The sequence below is a fragment of the Cyprinodon tularosa genome, unplaced genomic scaffold (genome assembly GCF_016077235.1).
Source record: "Cyprinodon tularosa strain WSP-4 unplaced genomic scaffold, ASM1607723v1 ctg90, whole genome shotgun sequence".
In the NCBI taxonomy this organism is placed as follows: Eukaryota; Metazoa; Chordata; class Actinopteri; order Cyprinodontiformes; family Cyprinodontidae; genus Cyprinodon; species Cyprinodon tularosa.
Genome location: NW_024039674.1, coordinates 3,475,333 through 3,499,989, shown reverse-complemented (window position 1 = coordinate 3,499,989; position 24,657 = coordinate 3,475,333). Strand labels below are relative to the sequence as shown.

General features: G+C 38.9%; 2 protein-coding genes across 5 annotated transcripts in view; both read right to left on the bottom strand.

Moving 5' to 3' along the window:
• Positions 1-24,657, bottom strand: part of LOC119776000 (transcription factor COE3-like) — a 54,813-nt gene that overhangs the window by 16,658 nt on the left and 13,498 nt on the right. For all 4 annotated transcript variants that reach the window (XM_038274191.1, XM_038274192.1, XM_038274188.1 and 1 more), the window contains exons 7-8: positions 4,189-4,270; positions 2,262-2,379 (exon numbers count right to left, since the gene is read on the bottom strand). In XM_038274191.1, coding sequence (XP_038130119.1) covers positions 2,262-2,379; positions 4,189-4,270 — 200 coding nt within the window. The remainder of the gene's footprint in view (positions 1-2,261; positions 2,380-4,188; positions 4,271-24,657) is intronic.
• Positions 20,548-21,624, bottom strand: zgc:113274 (uncharacterized protein LOC552925 homolog). Its single transcript, XM_038274193.1, has one exon. It carries the CDS (start codon positions 21,599-21,601, stop codon positions 21,188-21,190), a length of 414 nt encoding a protein of 137 aa, XP_038130121.1. The 5' UTR covers positions 21,602-21,624; the 3' UTR covers positions 20,548-21,187.

Below are 24,657 nucleotides of genomic sequence, written 5' to 3'. Positions count from 1 at the left end.
TTGACACCAAGATGAAAAGGGTTTTCAGCAAAGTCGCAAGGACCCAGAGAGTGACTGTCAGAGCTGTATGTCTGTGGACATTATGCCAAACTCTGTGGTAGCCTGAGCATCTGGAAAAACCTCAGCTCAAAGCCACGTCTGTGACTGATATCCATCCATTTAAAAAAAGAACCCTATCAAATCTGCCAAGAAGAGAGGTCAAATATTCAACCCAAATAATGCTGACTCCTCAAGGTCCATCTCAGTAAGGAAAATTCAACCAAATATTATTAAGGCTGTTGATGTACTGTATATCTTGAGGTTATATCAAATTTTGACCAAATGTTGATTATAGAAAATCCAGAGTAAAGTCAAACTACAGACACTTCATTAAAATCAACTTAAATCCAAATATATGTGAAAAATAATGTAATAGACTGAAAGCGAAAGAGATAAAAGGTGTGAACCATCGTCCGAAGTTCAGCTGCGTTGATCTGAGTGATGACCTCAGAACTGATCCTGAGTCACTGGCTCCGAACCTCCGATCGACAAAAGCACACAAGGCGTGTTAAAAATGTTATTAACTGGGTCGTGTTTTATCCTTTTTTTTTTAGTTCAATCCAGACCCCCAAAACACACACACACACACACACACACATACACACTCAACCCCTGACTGCTTCGCTTTCTTCTCTCAAGTACAGCTGCAGATTAATTATAAAGTGAAATGAAAGAACATAAGAAGGGGAGGGTGGGGGACTAATCTCATAACTGATGACTTCAAATGACATTACAGCACCTCTCTGTTCTATTCTATTCTGTTTTATTCTATCCTATTTTATTCTATTACATTTATGTTGTGTGGTTGGATTGTTTTTGTCGTTCTGTTCTGATGGGATCCAGGCAGAATACTGTGGGTACTACAGTACCTAAGTGATCCCTTAATGATCCACATATAGCAGAGAAATAACCTGTTCTGTCATTTCAAAGAAACTTTATATCAAAGTGAGAAACAACACAAAAGGAAGAGTTCAGTCCTGACCTGAATTATATCTATCTAATGGACAGAACATACAGAACTGCTTCAGAGTGAGTAAGTCCACTGGGAACAACTATACTCCTGGTGGACATACCGTAATGTCCATTTAAAGTTAACCTTCTGGGTTTTTTCAGATATGCATTGCACAAAGCTGATGGACTAAAGGACAAATACCAAACGGGAGGAATGTTTCCCACACTGGGACAAGTACAAGGAGATGCTGCAGAGTAAGTTGATTATCGACAGACTAAACCACAGCCAAGTCTCAGCAGGCCAACCAAATGCAAACCTTTTCCCCCATGTGGAAGTTAAGTTGAAATGGGACATAGGCTTGTTGAATGTTTTGCTGTCTGAAAGGTGCCTAAAAGAAAAACTTGAGTCCCTCATACCATTTTGGTTCTGTTTCTCTTTGCAAAATGGGATCTCCAAGGTCTCCACAATGACAGCATCACAGAAAAAAAAACAGCAGTCAGGCTGGGAAAACACCATCCTCTGTTATCCAAATGAACTTGTTCTTTTTAAGGATTCAGAAACTTTTACTTGTGAAGATTTGAGGTTCTGTGCGAGGTTGAAAGTGAAGTCCCAGCCAATTGGCTGCAAGACTTTATGAAACGAGCGAGTAGAGACAAGTTAGACCCACGGGACTCCACTGCAGTGCAGACAGGAGGAGTGGTTTCCATGGTGACTGTCTTTAATTAGGAGGGCAATTAAAGAGGATGAAAATGCACACATACACACAAAAGCCATGTCCTCCCTGGGGATGGGGAAGTGTCTGGTCTTCTTACCCACAATCCACTGGGCTGATGTGTCTTCACATTATGCTGCTCTCAGAGCACTTTCTTGCTGTCAGAATGAAGTTGATGCAAACATTTGCAATACAACCAAAACATATTTATTTACCTTTAACCTGAACATCTATGTCAGGATCAAGTCATGGACCTGTCTGGGTCAACAAAGAACTCTGAACCAAACACTTAACCATTTATTATTGATATTCTGCTCAGCATAGGAAAACTTTCAAACTGGTGCTGTAAACAAAAATATAACATACTGATTCTGATCAGACAGAAACAACCTGCCTGGTCCTGATCAGCGGATAGACTTTAACCTGCTTTATTCTAATCAGTTAGAGAATACCTTGCTTAGTTCAAGCCAGACCTAACCTGCTTGGTTGTGACCAACCAGAGTAGAGCTTTGATTGTAATTGGTCAGTATAAAACCTGACAAAGTGAAACCAGCCTACCCTCAGATGGGTCCAGTCTCCGGGCCCGGCGGCCATGTTTAGAGTTGTTGTGGACAAACATGTTGTCAGAGACAGCAAGAACATGGCCGTCTACGTTGACCGTTGTAGAAACCACCACCTGCAAACAAAGGAGCCGATTAGACCGCAAAGCCATAGAAGACATTGTTGTCATCACCATCAAGAGGTCCATGGTTCCTGAACATGGATGATAAGATGATGGATGATAAGATGATGTTAGAACTCTACAAAGTGCATCTGGTCCACAGTAGGACACTCTGCACTCCTTACCACTATTGGTGCCCTGAATAGATTTTAACCCTTCCACTGCTAATAATCCTTGATATTTTGAATTGTTGAGTGTTAATGGAAAAGTCCGGTCACATCCAGAATACAAACTTCTGAAAGTACTTTAAGAATGAAATTATTACATACTTTTCAATAAATGATAGGTGTTTTTAATTAAGAGTAATTTAATTTGAATGTGCTTTACCGGAGACATCCATGTTTAGTGATTTTCTGAACTTTTAAATTTCTCTCTACAATGACAACAGATTATTCTAATAACAAAAAACAGCTTGTTTTATTTTGCCGCACTTGATAACTGAGAATCTTTTTAGGGTTTTTTGGTAATCTTGAAGTGTTAGACGCTACATGCTTAGACACTACCTCTTATGCCTCACATTCATCCTCTTCTCTGCTCTGCCTGTTTGATGCTTAGTAGCTTACCTGCATATAATAGTGATAATGGTACATGTGATATAGTGGACTTTAGTGGACTGTAGTCCAGAACGTCTATGTTTGTGACAAATTTCCCCAAATCAGTGACATCACCTGCTTAGGAGCAGACTCCATAATCAGAAACATTGTATCTGAAATACCAGTGGAATCTCTCTCAGGAGCAAGATTGTGTATTAAATCCAACCTGCAACCACAGCTCCTGGATACATCTCAACAAGTGTAGTTATATCTGAGATGGTTTGGAGTATTTTTGTCTGGAGCAGGTAGTTGTACAGATCCACAACACTCGAGAAGTATCATTTCTCAGGGTTGGTTCTTGTAAACCTACTCTACCAATGACTAAGAATGTACCTTCTGAGAAAGTTGTCAGTTCCCTTATCATGCGTAGGTTCTATGAGACTTTCATTGAGAACCTCCAGTGCTTTTCATTCATTTGCCTCACATTGATACATAAAAACAGTCATGTAGTTCAAATCTGTTTTAAACTCAAAAGAGTGCACCAGGGGGAGTTGACTGTTTTGTAATAAACAAATTGCAAAAAAAAAGCCTAATGTAATCCTCTCTACATCTGGACATGCTCTTAAAAATGATTCTCTTTGTTGCCTTTGGGACATTGCTTTGTCATGCCTCACTGCAATGCAAACCGGTATGCAAAATCTTGCATCGGTGGGATGGATGGATGGATGGATGGATGGATGGATGGATGGATGGATGGATGGATGGATGGATGGATGGATGGATGGATGGATGGATGGATGGATGGATGGATGGATGGATGGATGGATGGATGGATGGATGGATGGATGGATGGATTACTTTTCATTTCCTGTTCAGATAAAAGGTCTCGAAATACCAGATTTTTAACTGATTTACATTGTTCTGTAGAATAAACTGGTCACATTTTCTATAAAACCAGATGAAGGTTTAAGTGTTTTATTTCATCTGGTAAAAAGTGTCACTAAATTGGTTGCCTGTATTATTATACAATAATATAATAATAACAATTATTGTAGTCTTTATGATTATCAGAAAATGTAACTTTGATACTTGGATGGACTGATAGTCTGGTGCCCCCCTTGCTGAAAAAAAAATTCAAAACAATACACCTTATACTAAATTGCTGTCCTGCATGCTGTGCATCAGGTGTTTTGGCCTTGAAGGAAATATATTTGGATTTGTGTACACTTACCTGAAACCTCCTCATGTCTCGAGGGTTCCCTGCATTCTTCAGACAGTTTTGGTTGCACTTCAGGAAGAACTTCAGGAAGAACCTGTACACACAAACATGCCATAAGTGACTCAGCAGTGGGCAAATAACCAAAGAAGCTAATTTTGGGGATTACAATCTAAACCCTTTTGTTCCTTATAATTTCTAACTTATTGTATTCCCTCTTATGTTTCTTTTGGTGGCTTCTATAGCAGCAGATGGAAAATAGCAGGAGAAAAGTCGAATCTGATCCTGAACATGTTTGCTCTTTGATGCTTTCTGTAACTAATTTCAAGCAAATGAAAAAAAAAAAAAAAACTATACAATCTTGGGATTGATCTCCACATCCTTAAAACTGTGCAAAATAAAAAACAAAAACAAAACCAAAACTAGACTACAGAAATTCCTAATGAGAGGTAGCTCACCAAATATGACTAGCAACAGATAGTTACTACCTGGTTAGTGTCTGGTAACTGGCTTGGTACTGGTTAGCAGATATTTGACTTTTAATTGACTGGTTACTAGCCTGTTACTAGCTGATACAGCCTGGTTATTGACTTGTTACAGGTTTTAACCATTTAGTTTCTATATGGTCACTGGTTGGTTAGTGTCTGCTTAGTGTTCAATTGTCGCCACAGTACAGGTTTCAATGCCTGGTAAGTCACCTGTAACAGAGTGGTGACTAAAGGCTGGTTTTCGCTCAGAAACCACGTCGTCTGTGTGTGTGTCGCAGTTAGTGCAGATATGACCTCGCCCCTTCCGCAGACACTCTGGTGCACGTCTTCAAAATTGTAGGTGACCGCAGACAGTTCCGCAGACAGGAGGCATCTGATTGACCAAGTCTACATCCGCTCGACACTATGCGTATTTCCTGTTTGGTGCCTTACCGACTGGTTTTGTTTGTATGACCACCATTTTGGAAAATGACTCGTGAAGATGCCCCTTGCATTTTTCCACTTTCTCACTGCCTCAGCCGTATCTATACCCACAGCTAGTTCCTGATTGTCCGTCTTGCGTTTTGGCATGGAATAACATAGCGCAGACCACGCTTCAAAGTTTAGCATAAAATATCTGCTTCATACCTGAGACAAGCTCACTGCGACACACTGCTTTGGGAGTATAACCAGCCCTTTAATCTGTCACACGTTGTTACTACCTGTTGACTTTTTATAGGTTGGTTGATGCCTAGATACTGGCTTGTTAAAGATTTTTACTTTACATTGATTGTTTCTTGATGATTACAGGCTGATAACTGACTTGTTACAGGTTGGCCAGTTACTGCCTTGTTACTGGTTGACTACTCACTGATTACTGGTTTGTTATACTTTATTAGTGCCTGATAACTGACTGGTTACTAGCCTGTCACAGGTTGTTTCTAGATTTTAAATGACTTCGATTGGTTGCTACTGTTGGTTACTGATTACTCACAGGTTACAAATTGTGAGTGTCTGGTAACTAAACGATCATTGCTTGGTTACTGGCTGGCTATTAGCTGATTACTGACTTGGTACAGGTTTTTAGTGCCTATATTTGTGCCTGTATAAGACTGTTCACTACCCTGTCATGAGTTGTTTACTACCTATTAACTGGATACTTATTTGTTATTGTCTGGTTACCAAATTGTGGGATGTTAAGTTGGTATGACTGGTCACTGGTCATTGGTTTGTTACTGTCTGGTTACTGGTTTGTTTCAGGTTGTTACTGACTGATACATTAACAGTAAGACAGTCAAGTTATCTTGGTTTGACCCTCATCATGTTATGAGTGTAGTTCTTGTTTCCCTGCAGGTAGGTGTATCTTTTCCTCTTAACTCATGTTTTTCTGAAGATTAAGTTTAATCTCTGACCAGCTGATCAATCTTATCACCATGGTAACCCATCAGCATCCTCAGCTGGTTATCAGTTTGTCTCTAGAAACAAAGGCACCATGTAGAATGCTCTCCTTTCACCTCCTCCTTGCCTGCTCCTTCCTAACATCTCCTCTCAGTGAACAATCGAGTCGTAAATCTAAACGTAGGACAGATTAAGCTCTCAATTTGTTATGTGATAAGGAGGGACGACCCGACACACACACAAACACACCCATACACACACTCCTGACATGCACTCGCTCTATCACTGCTGATATTTACGAGCAGCAAATTAGGACGGACTGCAAATTTATCTCCTCGGAGAACAGAAGGCACACATTCTGACACTGAAAACACACAGTGACACACACAGTGACACACACACCAGCTCACGCACAGAGCTACACACTGTGAGGCAGCACTTCACTGTCAGGATAATTCGTCCTCACACTGTGACTACATTTTCTACCTCATAGAACAGATTAACTCCGACAGTCTGAGGGTGTGTGTGTAGTTGGGGGGTGATCTCTGTGCAGCTCTCTGTGTGTTCACCTGATTTAAATCACTTTAACTTCTCCCAGGTTCTTCTACAGATTCACAAGCTTAATTATCTTACCAGTCCAAACCAGCTCAGATGTGTCAAACTGGTGTTTTATGTCCCAAAGATCCAACAGAACCAACAATCAAGTGTACAGAATGCGTCTTCCAACTCGCATCACATCAGGAACAAAATTTCCCACCAATCAAATAAAGATGATCATCCAAAGCCAAGAAGAAAAGCTTTTCAACTAACCATGTTTCAACCAAACTGACCCAAATTTGCTGTATCTAAGGTTTTCCAGAAATATTTAGGCTAAACTTGAACAGCAGTGTGTTTACAGGGTGCATTGCTGTTTGTGTTTCAATTAGAGTATATGGGATTCAGTGACGGTCCATTCAGCTATCAGAGAAAAAGAGCAAGCATACAGAAGTAATGGACACCTCAATTTTTTAATATCTAGCAAACAATTCTAATATTATTACTGTACATTTATATGAATTAATATTAAATCAATCAGCTGTGTTTATTTTGATAGAAAACTTTTAACCAATTGGACTGCACAAATAGATTGAATTGTCTCTATAAAGTACCTGATATGTTGTGAATTGGTGCTATATAAATAAGCTGAATTGAAAATTGAACTGAATTAATTTTCATCTGCATATAAGAACTTGCAAGTGTTTTCGGATGTGTTTATGCTTGTAACTCTAATTATCACCACATGTTGGGCAGATTTTTGCTAATTAACATCTGTGGCTCATTTGTACTGGAAGCTAATTAACAGCCACTAAAACTCTCTGATTGGTTTTATGATCCACATAACAGGATGTGCATTTTAGTGGCAAGTGGGATTAATTAAATGGTATGCTTCCATATAGCCCCAAAATAAGCTTATCCTGTTTATATCAGAACATCTAAATTCAGTTTTGTCCACTGACAACTCAGATAAGGTCAGATTTTCCTTTAGAACACGTGACAGCCTTTTTTCAAGACAAACCCTGACAAAGCATCACATCTTAACAGAACATCTGAATTATGTCATGCTAGAACATCTGCATCACATCTTAACAGAACTACTGGATCACAACATGCCAGAACAGTTTAATCACATCTTAACAGAACATCTGAATTAGATCATGCTACAACATCTGGATCACAACTTTCTAGAACATTTGGATCACATTTTAAAGGAACAACTGGATCACATCATGCCAGAACAGTTGAATCACATCTTAACAAAACATCTGGATTACATAATGCCAGACCAGTTGAATCACATCTTAACAGAACATCTGGATCAGATCATGCCATAAAAATATAATCACAACTTAACAGAACATCTGGATCAAATCATACTAGAACATCTGGATAACATTTTAAAAGAACAACTGGATCACATCATGCCAGAACAGTTGAATCACATCTTAACAAAACATCTGGATCACATCATGCTAGAACATTTGGATAACATTTTATCTGAACAACTGGATCACATCATGCCAGAACGTGTGGATCACATAATGCCAGAAAAGTTAATCACATCTTAACAGAACATCTGAATTACATCATGCTAGAACATCTGGATCACAGCATTCTAGAGCATCTGGATCACGTGATGCCAGAACATTCTTGAATATCTTAGTTTAATTCTGACAAAATATCTTGTGCTGATTCTGGAAAAGCATCTCTCTTTGACTCTGATTGAACATGTGGATCACACCATGCTAAAAAAAAACATCTGGAAACGACAGGGCATCTAAAACACATCCTTGCAGAACATCTGGAACACACCCAAACAGAACATCTTAATCAGAAAATCAGTAAGATCTATTCATACAACACCTGAACTGTAACACCAGCTGATGGAAATCCAATTAATTAATTATTCCATATTTGATTTGATCCAAAGGCCAGATCAAGATTAGAACGGATTGTTAATCTCAGACAAACTAAACATGCTAACCCTAGCCTACTGATTTGATTCAGAGTCCTGGTCCTATTGAACAAAAACCTCTCTATTCCTGGTCAGAACTCTGAGTAAAAATAAGTATGGGACAAATCCTTGGGCATGCTGAACTAATCCTTGATATGTCTTTAATATGGATCTAGTGAAATTAAAGCACTCCCTGATCCTGATCACAACCATCTGCTTCAGTCTGTCCCTGACAGATGCTCCACCTCCTACAGTAGCTAGACAGGTCAAACAAAGCCAAGGAAATATTCAGAGTTTGACATTTTACAGCTAAACATGTTAATGTCACCTGCCAGTCACCGAGCCCCTTTACACACACACTACCACACACACGGCCCAGCACACAAAGGGTTTTCCAGACCAGGGCAATTTCAGCCTGTTTCTCCAGTCTCTAAGAGGTCCAGAAGAGGAAGAGGAGGAGGTAATTAACTGAGATAATGAGGAGTCCATCACCATCTCTTCACAGCAAATGAGAGCAGACACGTCCTCTTGTTCTTTGTCCCAGTGAGGAGGAGGAGGTTATTAACAGTTAAAGTCATGCTTCCTCTGTGATCCATCAGCGATTCATTATCTTGCTGCAAACAACAAGACAGATTAATCCACCACTGAAAATAGTTCCAGAACAGTTCACCTATCAGAGCTGTGACTCTCAACAGCTTAAGTTCATCAATGCATCATTACATCGGTTTCTCAGAGGAGATTTTCATGTAGCTTTTTCTGAAAAGAAGATGAGGTGGAAGGACGCAGCAGGAGGTGGAACCTCGATTAACATGGACCAACAAATGGCTGAAGTACGGTTAAAGTTACAACAACAGCTGCATAATGGCTGTTGATCACTACACCTCTATATCAGTCCTGTGCTGTATAGATATATAAACCCAGATAGGGTATTTATTGTCTCTGCCTTAGAAGGATTCACAAGGACAGATGTAACCTCTTCAACAGGAGGGAAAGTTGAACCACGAGTAAAGACTCATTGCTGATTTCACTAGTGGGGAATTTTGGGTAATTTATAAATAAATCAGTCAAACAAATAAATCATCTGAATGAATTAACTGAATCAAGTTGCTTTAATCACTGGTTCATTATTTTATTATTTTACTTAAAGTCAGTTCCAGCTGCTCAGGGATAGTCCTTACAGGAAGTTACTCATTCACTCAATATTTCATTGCACAAACCCAGCAGTGATTCGCTCATGGTGTCACGACACCCTAAAAACAGGTTGATCAGCACAACCAAAAAAAACTTGGTTAAATTGTGTTCTATATTTCTAAAACAGCAAACCTATACAAATTATTCACTTTGACCAAAATATCGGTTATTAGTGAAACAACATTGAAAGCTGACGCCAAGGCTTGTAGCAACAACCCTTTGGTTGCCTGGAAATCTCCTGCTCTGTCACTGCTTAAACTTCTTGGAATTTAAGACTAATTCAAACTAATGTTACAACCATGGTTAAAGCCAAGATTTGCATGCTGTACTGTACATGTATACTTCATCGTAATTGTTTTCTAGGTCCAAAACTATTACACACTACTCTTGACTGCAGCCAAACAGTCAGATTTAATAAACCATCAGTCAGCATTTTTATTGGTTGTTTACAGTAGCAGCCATTTAAAATGGCCCTTCTCAGTCAACCGCCAGCCGAATGGCAGCCCACTTCCCTGCCACTCTCAGCAAAATCCAATCCAACTTCCAGCCACTGGGGTGACCCCTTCTTGCATATTTTTTCTTACTTTGACTCCACCCTTTTACTGAATTACAGGGTCTGACCAGGAGATGACGCTTCTATTTAGATCTAAATGTCCACAAATCATGACAGAAACATTTTTTTAGTGCAAATATTGATGTTCAAAAAGGAATTGTAGGGAACCAGCCAAGGACCAGTCAAGGGCCCATTAGGGATATGGCGACATTTTGAATGGCTACTACAGTAATTAAGCAGTTAAATTGCTTGATCAAAAACCTATAGCTTAGTCAATTTCTGACCAATATATTGGTTAATCTAACCAAAATTGCTTTAACTAAATAGACGTTGTTTTTCCAACCAATCCGTTCTTAGGTCCATTTCAAAAAGCAGGTTTACTGAAAACTCAAAGTTTTTAAAACCTGAAATCAGAAAAACTCTTTCTGTTTTTCAACCTCTGTTTCAGGCACCATAGTACTGGTTCTGGGTTTTAAAAACTAGTATTGCATTTTCCTTTTGATGAGGATCTCATTAGAAAATGATCGGCATTTATTCACAGAGAATTACATATTTATAGAGAGAGGATTTTACTACTTACGTAGTTGACAGGATATGAGAGTTATTTGTTTTTGGTACAGTTATTTTGAGTGACATGCGGATCCTTTTGTTTTTATTTATTTATTTTTACAGTAAATCAAGAACTACTATAGTATTGTAATCTGAAAATATTTTCAGATTACATAAATTAATGAATTCCACAGGGTGAAAAGGAATTTCCTTAGGGTTAGGATTAGGATTCACTCAGTGATTTCAACCACTGAGCCTACTGGCACAATCTGAATCCATTCTATGGGACATATAACCGCTATTAACTGCCACTTCTGACAATAACATCCAAAGCGTCTGCAAACAGCCTCTCCATGCAGAAACATTGCAGGCCGGGAATCAAACCTGAATCCTTCTTGATGCAAGGCAAGATGGTTCTACCAAGCATCCATAAATACCAATAGTATAGTAGTATTAGTGGGGCAAAACCATCTCAATATCAATCTATGCAATTTAACCAAAACAAAAACCACCATGACTAAACTTATATACACATGTCATAAAAAAAAAAAAAGAAAAAAGAAAAAAAAAAACACAAAAGCAAAAAGAAAAAAAAATCGGAGCGTTAACAACCATCATAGATTATGTAAAAGGGCACTAGAGGGCACTGGAAAGTGTGCATCTATATAATTTTTTGGAGTTTTTTTTTTTCCCTCTCAAAGTTATTTTAGGGCTCTGCGTGAGGCACAGATTTTTTTTATTAAATTATTTTGGGCCTACCTTGCAACATATTGGGCAAAGCAAGTGTTTTAATAAGATGGAGGAGGTAAATTCTAAACTATGTGAACTATATATATTATTTATAAATATAATAGTCATAATTATTTGTTAGATAATCATGATGATTATAACCTAATTATCCATGGCTTAGAACATCATCTTTATTTTATTGCCTATTTATTTTATTTTATTTGCACATGCAATACAGAACCTCTGCAACATGTCCTCTCAAAGAATTTATAGCTTCTTGTTCGGATGCTTTGAACCAAAACTATACTTACTGTCAGTTTTAACTGCTATAAAACTGTAGTTACATGAACTATATGAACATCTTTTTAAATAATAATTTTCTTTCAAATTGAACTATTAAATAATATTTAGTTGCCTCAGAATTTGCTGTCCTCATCACTACTATATTACTACTATGTATGAAGGCAACTTATTCCTCTATTATTCCTCTTATTCCTAGAAGTTTTATAATATGAATGACCCATATTATATCAGAGAGCCAAAAACTAAACAGCTCCCATCTTCTTCACCGATGATACTAAAGATAAAGTCAGTGACATCATCCGAGGGACATAAACGGGTCATTATAGTTCCTCATTCTGTCTGACACTGGAGCTTGTTGGTTGAAATCTCGTTAAAACCTTGTTACATGATCAATTTAAAAAAAAAAACACCAGCTGACTTTTACATCACTCTTCAAATTGCAGCTCTGGGAGAAAATATTTTTGGTATTTTACTAATAAAGTGATTTTTTTTTATGCAAAGTGAGGATTTTTCTTTGTGTCTCATTTTCCAGCGTTGGAGGTTAGGTTTAGTACTAAGATGTAAACTAGGTTTAGGTCTGAGTTACCTATGTAATGTTTATGTTTAGGCATTAGAAAGGGGAAAAAAAGAAAGGAAGTCTATGCGAGGGCCTCATTATGTATCTAAAACCCAGATGTGAACGCTCAGATGAGTGCAGGTATGTGGGGGGTAGGGGGGTCTGTATGTCTACTTAATTTTCCATCTGATGCAATGTTAAACTGTCTCTTGAAATTGCAATAATGAGTGTGTGAGATAAAAAACACACCGGTTACTTTTTAAATATCCAATCAATACTGAAGCTTCAGGACCTGCAGTACAGATGATCAATATACACACACACACACAAGCACACACACAAAGACACAAGGTGGAGACCCCTGTTAAATACTAATTAGAAAGAGAGGAGGTTCACCTCCTCCAACACTCCTACTGCTCTGTAAGCTTCCAACGTCACATAGAGGATATGAGGAGCTGTTAAATTAGCCAGGTCGCTCTCCATCAGAGTCTCTCATGTTTGCAGATGGTCCAGAATGAATAGATCAGCTGCAACACTTACAGAGACAGAATAAGTCTGTGATTTGTCTGCAGATGGGGCAACTCTGAAGAAGCAGCACAGATCGACGGCCCAGGTGGGAGAATTTTGGAACACGAAAGCCATATTTGAAAGAAACTAGAGGACTACTTTACAGTTTGCTCCAAACCATGAAGGATACAGAAAAACATGTCTGCTTGGATGAAAACTTAACCTAACTATTTTGGGCTGCATGAAAATACCAGGCTTGGAAGAAACCTAACCTTAAATCCTGAAAGAAAACCTGTTGGAGGCTCTAAGAGCCCTAAAGCCTGCGGAGGAGGTTCCCTTTCCAGCAGGAGAACTCCCCTAAACAAAGAGCCATGCCCTAGAAGATCATAAGGAGATTCTATATATCATTGACTCTGTGGGGCTGAATATAAATGCACTGTGTGTTGCATAAAAATGTTTTTGGTGATAAAGTTACTGAAGTATAAAAGCGGTGGAAGAACATTTGGAATGAAATGATGGTTTAAACTAAATTATATAATAAGTCCTTTCAGCTCAAACTGGTAGTTTCTTCACTTCAATGTAATAAAATTGCAAATTTAAAAGCCTGTGAAAGCATTTAGCATCACACTAACAACTGTTAAATCAACATTGTGATGCTAAAACATGTATTAATTGAGGCTTAAAAACTTCAGCTCAGGTAAATTTACATTGAGTCATATGTGAGGTAAACATCCCCATATCACTGAAAAAATGAGTCATCGGTTATAAAACCATCTGTCTGGGGAAAGCTAAAATGATAATGTTGCGGTTTGTGATCAATGATTTGATTCTAATGTTTTTCCTCAGACTGTTGTCATCAAACCAGGACTGTTCTGTGGACTTCAGAAGCGTTGCTTTCAGGTGTGCGCTCAGGTGTGTGTGAGGTGTTCCCTCCTGTGTGAAACAGCAGCAGACGGTGTGTTCAGGGTCACACTGTTTACTCCGACTCTGTTTCCCAGGAAGAAAAATATTCAGCTACACTTCATCTCTCCATTGACTCCAATGCATTCATACATTTAACATTTAGCCGGCTAGGGCCCTTTGGGGCCCCAAACAGTATTCTGCTGTCAGTCACCCTGAAACGCGGCCAGTAATGAGATTCCATCCCGAGCCGACCTGCAGCATGAGAGGGAAATCACACCTACGCCCGCTACATGATTGACAGCACGCCGTCCTCCCATAATCCCACGCTGCACACACCAGAGACCCTCGCAGACGGGAGAGTGCCTGCCGCCAAAAAATTCTCACATCAGGTATTCACATCGAAAAGATGAGAGCTGGTCCCATCATCACCATTATCATCATCAGCTACAAACCAGCAGAGAGAAAAAGTGATGGAGAGCCAGCAGGTTTTATGGTGACTTTTAAGTCCTTAACTGACTGAAGATCCGCTCGTTAAAAGGTTCTCACAGTGTTCAGAGGGGATCATCACGTCATTAGTGATTCTCTGACGCTCCTCTCTGCACACAGAACCAAAAACCCCTGACACATCAGAACCATATGAGACAAAAAGCTCTTGAGAGTCAAACTATAAAAAGTTAACCTTAAAGACCCCTGAATCCAGAGGACTACCCTTAAAAACAAGGACGACCGGGGCACTCATACAATGACAAGGACAGGGCAAAATGACACTAACTGCAGAGACAGGACCTACTTGGATTGTTCTTAGAGCTCATACCAACCTATATTTATTTCCATAGCTCTTTAAAACTGCACTGCAGACCAAAGTTATTCACAACAAATAAAATACAAGACAAGAGAAAAACAACTAAATTCAACCATTATTCCCCCATAAAAACATTAAATAGACATAGTAACCACTAGCACGGATGTATTTATTTATTTCTTTTTTTTGGGGGGGGGGGCATGTCCTCTGCACTTTTTCAAACATCCGTTTTGTTTCCCGGTACGTTTTACTCTCCAAAAACAATGTTACGCTAAAGTACACAGACATCTGTCGAGCACTAGGACCAAGTGGAAGTCCGCAGCCCAAAATGAAGCCCTTTTCCTTGAGTTTAGAACGCCCACAAGCTCCTGATTGGCCCACCGTCTTTTCTTGTGTGATGGACTGTCACCGCTGTGACTCCTGAGAAGCTCACTTTACAAACATCTTATGCGCCACTGAATCTGGTCTGTGATTGGATGGTCAAACACCCTAAAGTCAGTTATATCAAAAAAATACTTGCATCCCCCTGACTTCTGAAATCAAAATTTCGTCCATGACTACCAGTCTGTCCTTGGTGACAGGGACAACCAGGACTCTGACACCATTGGGCCTATTTTTTCACCAAATGCTCTCAAGGGCTTCTTTTGCTATTATTATTTTTTGTACATTTTTTCAATCATTTTCAAGGTATAATATGAGACACCATTCTCTTCCTAGTGTTTTCGGAGCTAATGATGGCTGGGGGAAGAAGACACCAGAAGGGTTTGCTGCCTGATTTTAAAAAATTATTATGAACAGAATATCATGAAGACTATAATCCAAAGTAAAGTGAAATAGGTTTTGGGCTTGATCTTCATCAGGTCGAGTGTATTAGGCCAACAATACGCAGCTTCATGAATATGCAAATCATTTTCAAATGGCTAAACTGTGCAAATCTATAGTTGGAGGATATGCAACTGTAAATACTTACCAACTGCCAAGTGATTTATTGAACGTGAAGCTTCACAAAATTTTTGTGTGTATACTTAGGCTATTTATGAAAGTGATGTGCAAACTCACATGCAAAATGTCTGCAGTTATTGTGGACAAAAAAAGCACTGATACAATAGCAGAGGATGGAAAGAGAGTCTGTGAACATATTTGCACTGTGAGAAATAATAGTGGAAAATGATTGAGGAATTGTGTTAAAAAAGAAAAATGTCTGCTTAGTCCAGCACTGTTGGGAGCTGGAGAAGTTCCACCTTTTCTCCAGCAGAGTCCGCCGTGGATCCTTCTGACTGAGCCTCCTGCACAGCTGCAGCCCATCAAGATCATCAGAGGATCCACTATATAAGCTGTCTTCAGACCTTGCCTCAACGCCGCAGTGTTGATCCAGTTGGTCAGCGCCTAAGCCTAGACTCTCAGTGAATCTTTGTGACTTTGAATCCAGCCTGGATTCTAACCGTTGTCTCTGTCTTCCAGGAAACCAGTGTCTCCTCTGTGAAGCTCAGGAAGAGCTAACCTGCCGAGCCGACCCTCAGAGCCAAACCTGAAGAACCATAGAGAACTTCCATGCAGCTCTGGACTAAGAGCTGGAAAACCCAAAGCCAAGGTCTGTTCATTACTAGACGTAAGACGCTGAAGCAGCAAGCGGACTCTGCTGATCAACTCCTCTCCAGATCCAACAGTGACTCTCCCAAGGCTAACCTCAAGAACCCTCAAGGTACAATCAGTAATCATCAAGAAATCAAGCTCCAACTTGCAACGCTAACTGAACTGTCTCTCACGCAGACTCCGGTGAACCAGTATCCAGGCCCAAGCCAGAACCAGTACATTCTGTGTGCTTGTAGCAAAATAAACTTGTTAAACTTTTATTCCCGTGTCCGTCAGTGGTGTTCTGCATACTTGGGTCGCTCTTTTAGAACCCATCATGACAAGCACATTAAAAAAAAAAAAAAAAAAAAAAAAAAAAACATTATTGAAGTGTGTTGCATGATTATAAAAATAAAAGAAAATTTTTTAACTTCAATGATTCTTTCAGGGCTCCATAACAGGAACAGTTATGTTTAAACTGCCCGATGCAGGTTTGCAATATACGCCATTAAGTTAAGCAGGATATGCTCTGCAGAAGAGCTGACAAGGTCCGCTTTTCCAGGTTTTATCTTTTTTTTTTTTTTTTTTAACTTTTGTTTTCAACTTTTTTGTTTGCATATTTTATTCTTTGCAATTATTTAGATCAGGCACTTTAAGCACAAATCTGCAAAGAAGGAAAATAGAGGTGTTTTTCTAGTAAATATGAAAACCTGCGTCATATTACAAAATAAGGAAGAGATTGTTATATTCATGCAAATGAGCTTGGTATTGATTTAGGTTCTTTTACTACTACATGTTCATCAGAGACACAGCCTGGGGAAAGAACATGGCTGGTTTTTGTAAAAGCGTTCTATAGCTGAAGGTTAAAGCATAGAGCAGGTGAAACCGAGATTTTAAATTTAAACCTGGATGTAGAGCAGAGAATAATACGAATAGTTAGACATTAACACAATAGACCAAAGAAAATACTCAAAATATTAATCCTGAGTGTTATTTCAGCATGTGAAAGCCAGGAAAAATAACATGAACCCCCTTTACCAATATATTACAGCAGATTTGAAAAGTGCAAATCTTTAAAATCTAAAATGGACCTAAACTTGCAGTCAGCTAAAAACAACATAAACATTTGGATGATCTGGAAAAACATGCAGAATGCAGTATGAAAGAGTTGAACTACTATCCCAGTCACCGTTCAGACCTCAAAGGATTCAAAGCCTAAGACTACCAAGATTAGCCATGGTGTCTGCAATCACTTATTCTGCATGTTGAATCCTGACATTATCCATCCTGACTGGCAGAAGTTACTCTCAATAACTGCTGCCTCTTTTACAGAATAACTTGGTTCAGTTAAAGTCGACAAAAATGATTTAAAGCAGAGGTTTTAAGTCCCACTTATTACATTTTTAAAGAAGACAGATGGTTTAATTTGTCAGCGGTGATTCAGTGATTTAAAAAGATTACAATAATCCCAATATAAAACCTGAAATCAACATTAGCTTTTGTTATCCTGCAGATATTTGCACAGGTGAAGCATCAGCAGGCTGTGTTCCTGCACCAGAGCCGAAATATGAAGCAGTGACGGGTTTTCTCTGAGTGTTTGTGCTCTGAGCTGCAGTCTGACCCTGACATGTTTCCTGCTCACTGGACGCTGTTGAAAACACAGGAGACCTTCCCATCATGCATTTCAGCAGGCAGGGGGGAGAGAAAAAAAAAAAGCTGCTGTAAAATCACCACTTCTCTTTTCAAAAGCCTGCTGCACTCATCCATCCATCCATCCTGTTCCCCCTCTCTGCTCTTTCAGCGACCAGGGGTTGGGGAGGGGAGGGGGGGCAGATTAACACTCAGAGGAGGGGGAGGTGAAGAGAAGAGAAGAGAGGAAAGCGTATGATTCCTCCTGGGACAGTAGAAAGGAGTTAGGAGGGGGAGGAGGAAGGCTAAAAGAGGAGAGGAAGAAGAGGAGGAGGTGCAGCCTCTTTCGGACCGGATCAAGCAGCATTTCAAGGAATTATCCTATTACGTTCTAAGTGGTGTGGATTTCTCTAGATTTACAGCACTAAGATTCTCCTGTTTGCAGCTATTATTCCTGCAGTTTGTACTCTGTTCACTTTAATTAGAACATGTCCACCTCAGTCAAAGCATCCTAACAGCCTGTCTTCAGGTTAGAGCACTGGTAAATAAAGTGTATATTTTGGACAAACTTACAGATTTAAAAAATTCAGCTTCAGGCAGAAAATGTCTAAATGAATGCACCTCTTACTAAAGTCATCCTTTACGTGCTGAAACCATCCTGAAAATCAGCTTAGTCCAGTTTGGTTGATTTGTATGGTTTTAAGGTTGTGAAGCGCCAGTTTGGAGCCAAATCACCTCAAAGTTCTTTAGAAAACATCTCCTGTTTATATGCAGGTGTAAACAATCCCGTTTCATCCAAATTCACGTCAGATTAATTCCTTTAATCCTGCCCCAATCCGATCATAGAGACACATCCAGATCCAAGAGCTCAGTTCGATCCTGATCCCACTATGCAAACATAGTAAATATTATGATGCCAGTTAGGAAGAGGTTTGCTACCCAACAAGGGTAAACTGGTAGCATCAAGGTGTTCATTTAGAGCAGCTTGTGGTGAGAGAATCTCCAAGTAGCAGCACATGTGTCAGGCTCAGCAGATGTGCAACAAGTTCTGTTCAGTGTCGCGTTTAATCCAAACGCAGGTCCTTGACTAGAGGAGTTGGTGAAATCTATGGCGACTGCTTGGTTTTGAAACATTTCTGTTTTTTATGTTAATTTAGCCTTGGTAGCAGGACACAAAGTTGGTCAAAATGGTTTCATTTAGTCTCTATCTGACAGACATGTTCTCCAACATTGATATTGAAAAAGAACCTTAGCTTTTCCACTCTTAGCTGATTCAGCTAAAATTACAGATAAGAGATGAACCATTGAAGTTGATTCTAATCTTCCTCTGTTTTCACCATTGGTCTGATGTCAGCACTGATCTAAGGTCCAAGGCGTCCTGATATCCTCAAGAGACGATTGGTTTTACAGCAGACAGTAAAAAATAAAACCCAACACTCACTACTGCTGCAGTTTATCATCAAATGTTTCCACTGGTTTTGCTCTTGGTTCACACTTTGTTTGACATGCAAGAAATTCCCTATTTGCTAATTCCAGCTATTTATTTGCAACTGTTTTATTCATCACTTTTATCTTTCATTAAATTACATTAAAAACCTTTTACTAAAAGTAAGTGCAGGATGAAAGTCCAGTTATGGGCCAACCAGAAATGTAACAGCCAACAACTACCCTAATAAATCAGGCAGGTTCTTAATTAAAGTAATATATATTAATACAATATTGAAGATACAGTTAATATTTCCAACCTAATTCCTGTATGATGAGGTACTACAACTAAGAAGTTGAGTAAGAAAGTGCCAGGATAAATGGTGTTTAGGATTTACCCCCGAACTGGGAAATCAGATTGATTGTCTCCATGGCCACACTTAACTATGAAAAAAAATTTTCTATGCAGTGTTTTGGGCATTTAATCTGCATTAAAAAGTATTGTCATCTAAACAGTAAAATAATTGAGTGTAAAGCTGGCTAAAAAGGCACGTAAACCAGAAAGAACTGCAAGAAACTTTTAAAATTTAAAAGTTTACAAGTGTTGATGCAAGTAGAAGCATTCACAAAAAATGCAGAGGTTGGGTAAAGTTGTATTGCCCAACTTGCTGACTAGGATATTCATACTTCCAAGCATTCCATTTAATGTTTTCTATACGAATTAAATATACCAGGATTTCCATGATAGTTATTTTAACATCAGCTATTTACCCTTTTCTCATAGCGGGCCTGATCTTTAAGGATTCCCAAAAAAGTAAGATCGAAAAAGACATGCAAAAGATAAGACCTGGAAACCAGTTCAGTCCATACTGTTTGAATGAGTAAATTACATGTGCTTGTGGCAGTTTGAGAGTCGCTGTAAAAGAGAGATTAAGTTCTAAGTCAAAGATCATAATGATAATTAGGCCTGGCCTAAAGCATAAGCTAACTAGGCAGCTTATCAGGTTTCAAGGGCAACTCTGAGGCTCCAAAGAGCAAGTAGAAAATACATACATATAGTTTATGGCATGTACTGTATATTGATTTCCTATTAATGGTAAAATTGCGATTTAAAAAAATATAGGGGAGAGTGGGGTAAGATGAGCCATTTTTTACTTATGTTGTTCTGGACGTAAGGAAAAATTACACAGAAATAGAATGAAAACATATTATTTTATTTTAGGATGTCTCCTATTAAATGAAATTATCAGAATGCATCTCTGACAAAGCTGCCCAAAATAATGACTTCTCAAAAAAAAAGTGCTCCTGTGGCTCAACTTGCCCCAGGTTAGGGGTAAGTTGAACCAAGTAAGTGGGTAAATTGAGCCATCTTGGGGTAAACTGACCCTATAGGTTTTAAAATGTAAACATGAGCATATTGTGCTAACAAACAGTTTGAAAAGTTTTGAACTTCTGAGAACAAACCACCAGTCAGTTTCAAAACCATTTAATCAAAAGAACTATTCAATATTCCAACTGTCAAGGTTGCAGAGGAACATGAACTGTTGCTCCCTCCTTGCAGTTCCTCCAACCTTTTGAGGTTGAGGTAGCTTCTTCAGCACATCACTCCGTGGGAAAGATGCCTCATCATTTTTCTTGAATGCAAAGGTGGGTTTCTTACTGCCAGTGATCCCTCGGATTCTTCTCAGAAATCTGGCACTCCGTTGCCTGCAAGGCTGTCAACGAAGCCAATGTAATGGTGGCTTCTGCATTTGGATGCAAATTTTACGATGACAAAGTCACCAACTACCAGATCTGAGACATCTGGTTCACTTCTTTAATCACTGGAACTCTCGTGCTCAGAAGGAGAGATGGTGGCGTGCCATAAAATTCCTAAACCAATCGTTACCTTAAAAGGAAATGGTACTGTATTGAACTACACAAGATAAATTGGTCTATGTCAACCTACTGAGTTATGTTGTTTCTTACACTTCCTACCGGCTAAACCTTTCTCTCTCCAGTTGCTGGGGATAGGAATGTTGTTTCTGATTGCCAATTCTAATGACAGTTCCCGGCATTTCTTTGGTTTAAGGCCATGGAACTGGTCTGCGAGCTGCTTGATATGGTCTGCTAGGTCCTTCTCCATCTCCTCTGAAAAGACTCTCCTTGCTTCTGCTGTTCCACTGTACCCTGCTGCTTTTACTTCCTTTACCTCCCTCTTCTTTATGTATCTCCTCAATGTTGACCTGTCAATATTTCTCTCTTTTGCCACTGATCTGATGGACTTTCCAGCCTTGACATCATTGGGTGCTCTTTCCAGCGCTTCAAGGGGTGTTGAGCCCCAGTTTGTTTTTCTCTTGTAGGTTCTTGGCATGATCCATGTTCTACAATGGTAAACATTTGACAAACCAGTTGAGTATACTCAAAGAAATACTATTTTATACGTCTGAGAGCGCTTGCCTTGTGGTGGGGTAAGTTGAACCATTTGCTCAATTTACCCCATAGCCTTTGGCTCACTTTGCCCCATAGCCACCATTTTGGAAAAAAATGGGCTAGCTTAGAAATTCAGGCTAATCTTTAGTGAAGTGATTCACATGATTTTATACGTAAGAAAATCACCAACAAGTATAATATATAATTTTAGACCCAGATAAATTTGCTTTGATATAACAGTCATTTTACCTGATATGCTGTAAATTTACTTAAACAAGCAAAAAACAGTTTCTTGTGTAAAAAAGTACTTACCCCTTCTCCCATGTGCTTGTCTTTATCACAGCAAGATGGAAATGATTGGTGCTTCCTGAATTTATGGTCACATGACAAAACATGTGAACGGTTACCTAGATACAAGGGGTGGGTCAACTTACCCACTGGCTCATCTTACCCCACTCTCCCCTATAAATACATACATTTTTTTAATTTAGAAATCATCACTTATAACTGCAAAACAGGCATTAGAGATTATCTGTAGAAAGGAAATACTGGCATTAATTAGTGTTGAACAACAAATTCAGCCTTCAGACTCTTTATACATGTGGCACGATGCACAACAGGATTCAAACCCATAGTCCCAGGTGGAAGTCATGCACACTGCCCAGTCAGCCAAAGGGATATCCCCTTGGCAAAGTAGCCAAGGCACATTATCACTGAAAGGTATAATGACAGGATCCGCACAGTTACAGACAAATCATCAATAACTTTGAAGCCACGAGAAACACAAAGCACAGGTTTAAATCAGTAGATGGAATATTGAGCAAAGTAGAATAATATAAAATGTGTGCATGAACATAGCTTCAATTTTTTTTATAGAGGCCTTCAATGCAGCTACATACATTTAAATAGTTTAGGATGTAATTATTCAGTTTTGAATTAGTTAATTTATTTATTAGTGCCATGGTTTCAGGTAACGATTTTGTTACTTTCATTTATCTATTTATTTTCATTTAAATATTTGCTTATTTTTGGTTATTGTACTGCAGATAATTTTAGCACATTTTGCAATTTTATCATGAATACATTCTATACCAAATAATAGAAATATTGTAACTGCTCAACCAGAGCTGTGATGAGTTTAGATAAGGTGTGTGAATTATCCAATCATCTGACTATTGACTAAGAGAAAAAGATTGCCCCAAAATAAAATGTAGCTTAGGGCCCCATGGAAGCTTGGAGAGCCCCTGATAATACATAACAAACATAAAAACTACTTGTATGTCATTACTAATTCTGATTAATGTCATGGTGCACTCAACATATAAGCATTTTAAATGTCTAAACAATGTAAAGTAATTGAAAAAATCTGAAATTGCTGGCATTTCTGCTCCGACTTCCAAACTTCCTCTGACAAAGAGGGAGCCACTGTCAGATCTACAGCAGTGAGGTTAAGCTTTATACAGTCAAATTTATCTCCACAAAAAAATCATACATAATAAGCCAATGATAATTTTATACAACAAAGTTGTCATTCTTGGAGCCCTAAAGGAACATTAACGGAGAAATGAAAATCACAATTATCAGAAGTTAAAAACGAGCACTTCAGTCAGGAGCACCTATGGGGAGATGATTGTTCTCTGGTTGTTGTTAATGTTCTGTTATTTTTATTTGTTTTTGGTTTTGGTTCATGCTGCTTTAATGTTTGTTGGCTGGTGCTGACATCTTTTCCACATTTATATTTTTCAACTATTGTTAATTCTGACAATCAATTACTGTATGTTTAACATGTGCAAAGACTCCCATCGTCTGTTATTATAACTATATGATTGCAGAAATGTGTGCAGGCAAATTACACCTGATTTTTAAACATGTTAAATATAGATGCAAAAAAACCTCTGCCCACAGACAGCTTCAGGTTTAATAAATCTTCCTGAAGGCGGTAATTATTTACATTTTCTAATCTATTAACCATACAGTATTTCTGGAGATATAGTCATTAGAATACGATCTACATTTTAAAAAGGCATACACACAAAAAGCGTGCACCTGCTGTTCTGCCTATTTTGCACATTCAATAATATTTACACCTGCTTTTTAGACCAGCATATGCGAGCAGATTCACGTCTGTTTTAATACACTCAAATCTTTTTAGGATGAGGCCCTGGATTAGACCCTTTCTAACAGTGAAAGAGAACTAATGCTTCAAACACTCAGTGGATAGCAGAAGTTTGGGACAAAGTGCTAATTTATAGTGTGTATTTCAGAATTAGAATTATCTTTATTGGCTAAGAAAGTGTTTACAACCAAGGAACTGCATTTTTTTATTGATCTTCCATGTTCAGAAGAGGGACTGGAAAAACTCTCTTTGTGATGTTTGGGTTTGATAAGTAGATTTCTGCAGCACCACCCTGAAGGTTAAAGTCTAAACGGTATCCAGTATCTGTGGGGTCTGCAGAGACGTTAGATGCCCCTTCTCTGACTCTTGACCTGCACAGGTCCTGGAAAGGACCTGTTGCAGTCTTGCAGTCTTGCACCAAACAAGACAGGGCAGATTTTGCTGCAGAAAGCACTTTCTCTGCTGGGCCTGCTTTTAAAGGAGTTATAGAATGCGAAACCAAGTTGGCATTGTCATAGATGGATAACAGTAGTTCAGTGGGTGAAATGGACGTACAGAGAAGTTCAAACCCGATCGACACCTCCTTTCTTTGCAAATCTCACATTTCTAAACTGCATCACAAAAGGATCCGACGGCTTTACATGCATGGATTATTTTCATGTATCACAAGATCCCGGTAGAGTTTGATGCAGGGTCAGCTAAACTTCTTTTAGTGAAATGAGGGGCTGTTCCGACCATAAGGGCATCACAACGGCTGTAAGTATGAGTCTGTCACTAATCTGTTGATAGCAATGCTAGCATATGAAGGGCACTTTTTTTTGGGGGGGGGGGGGGGGGGGGCCCGAATACCAGTGGGGCATTCGAACCAAGTCATCAGCTCC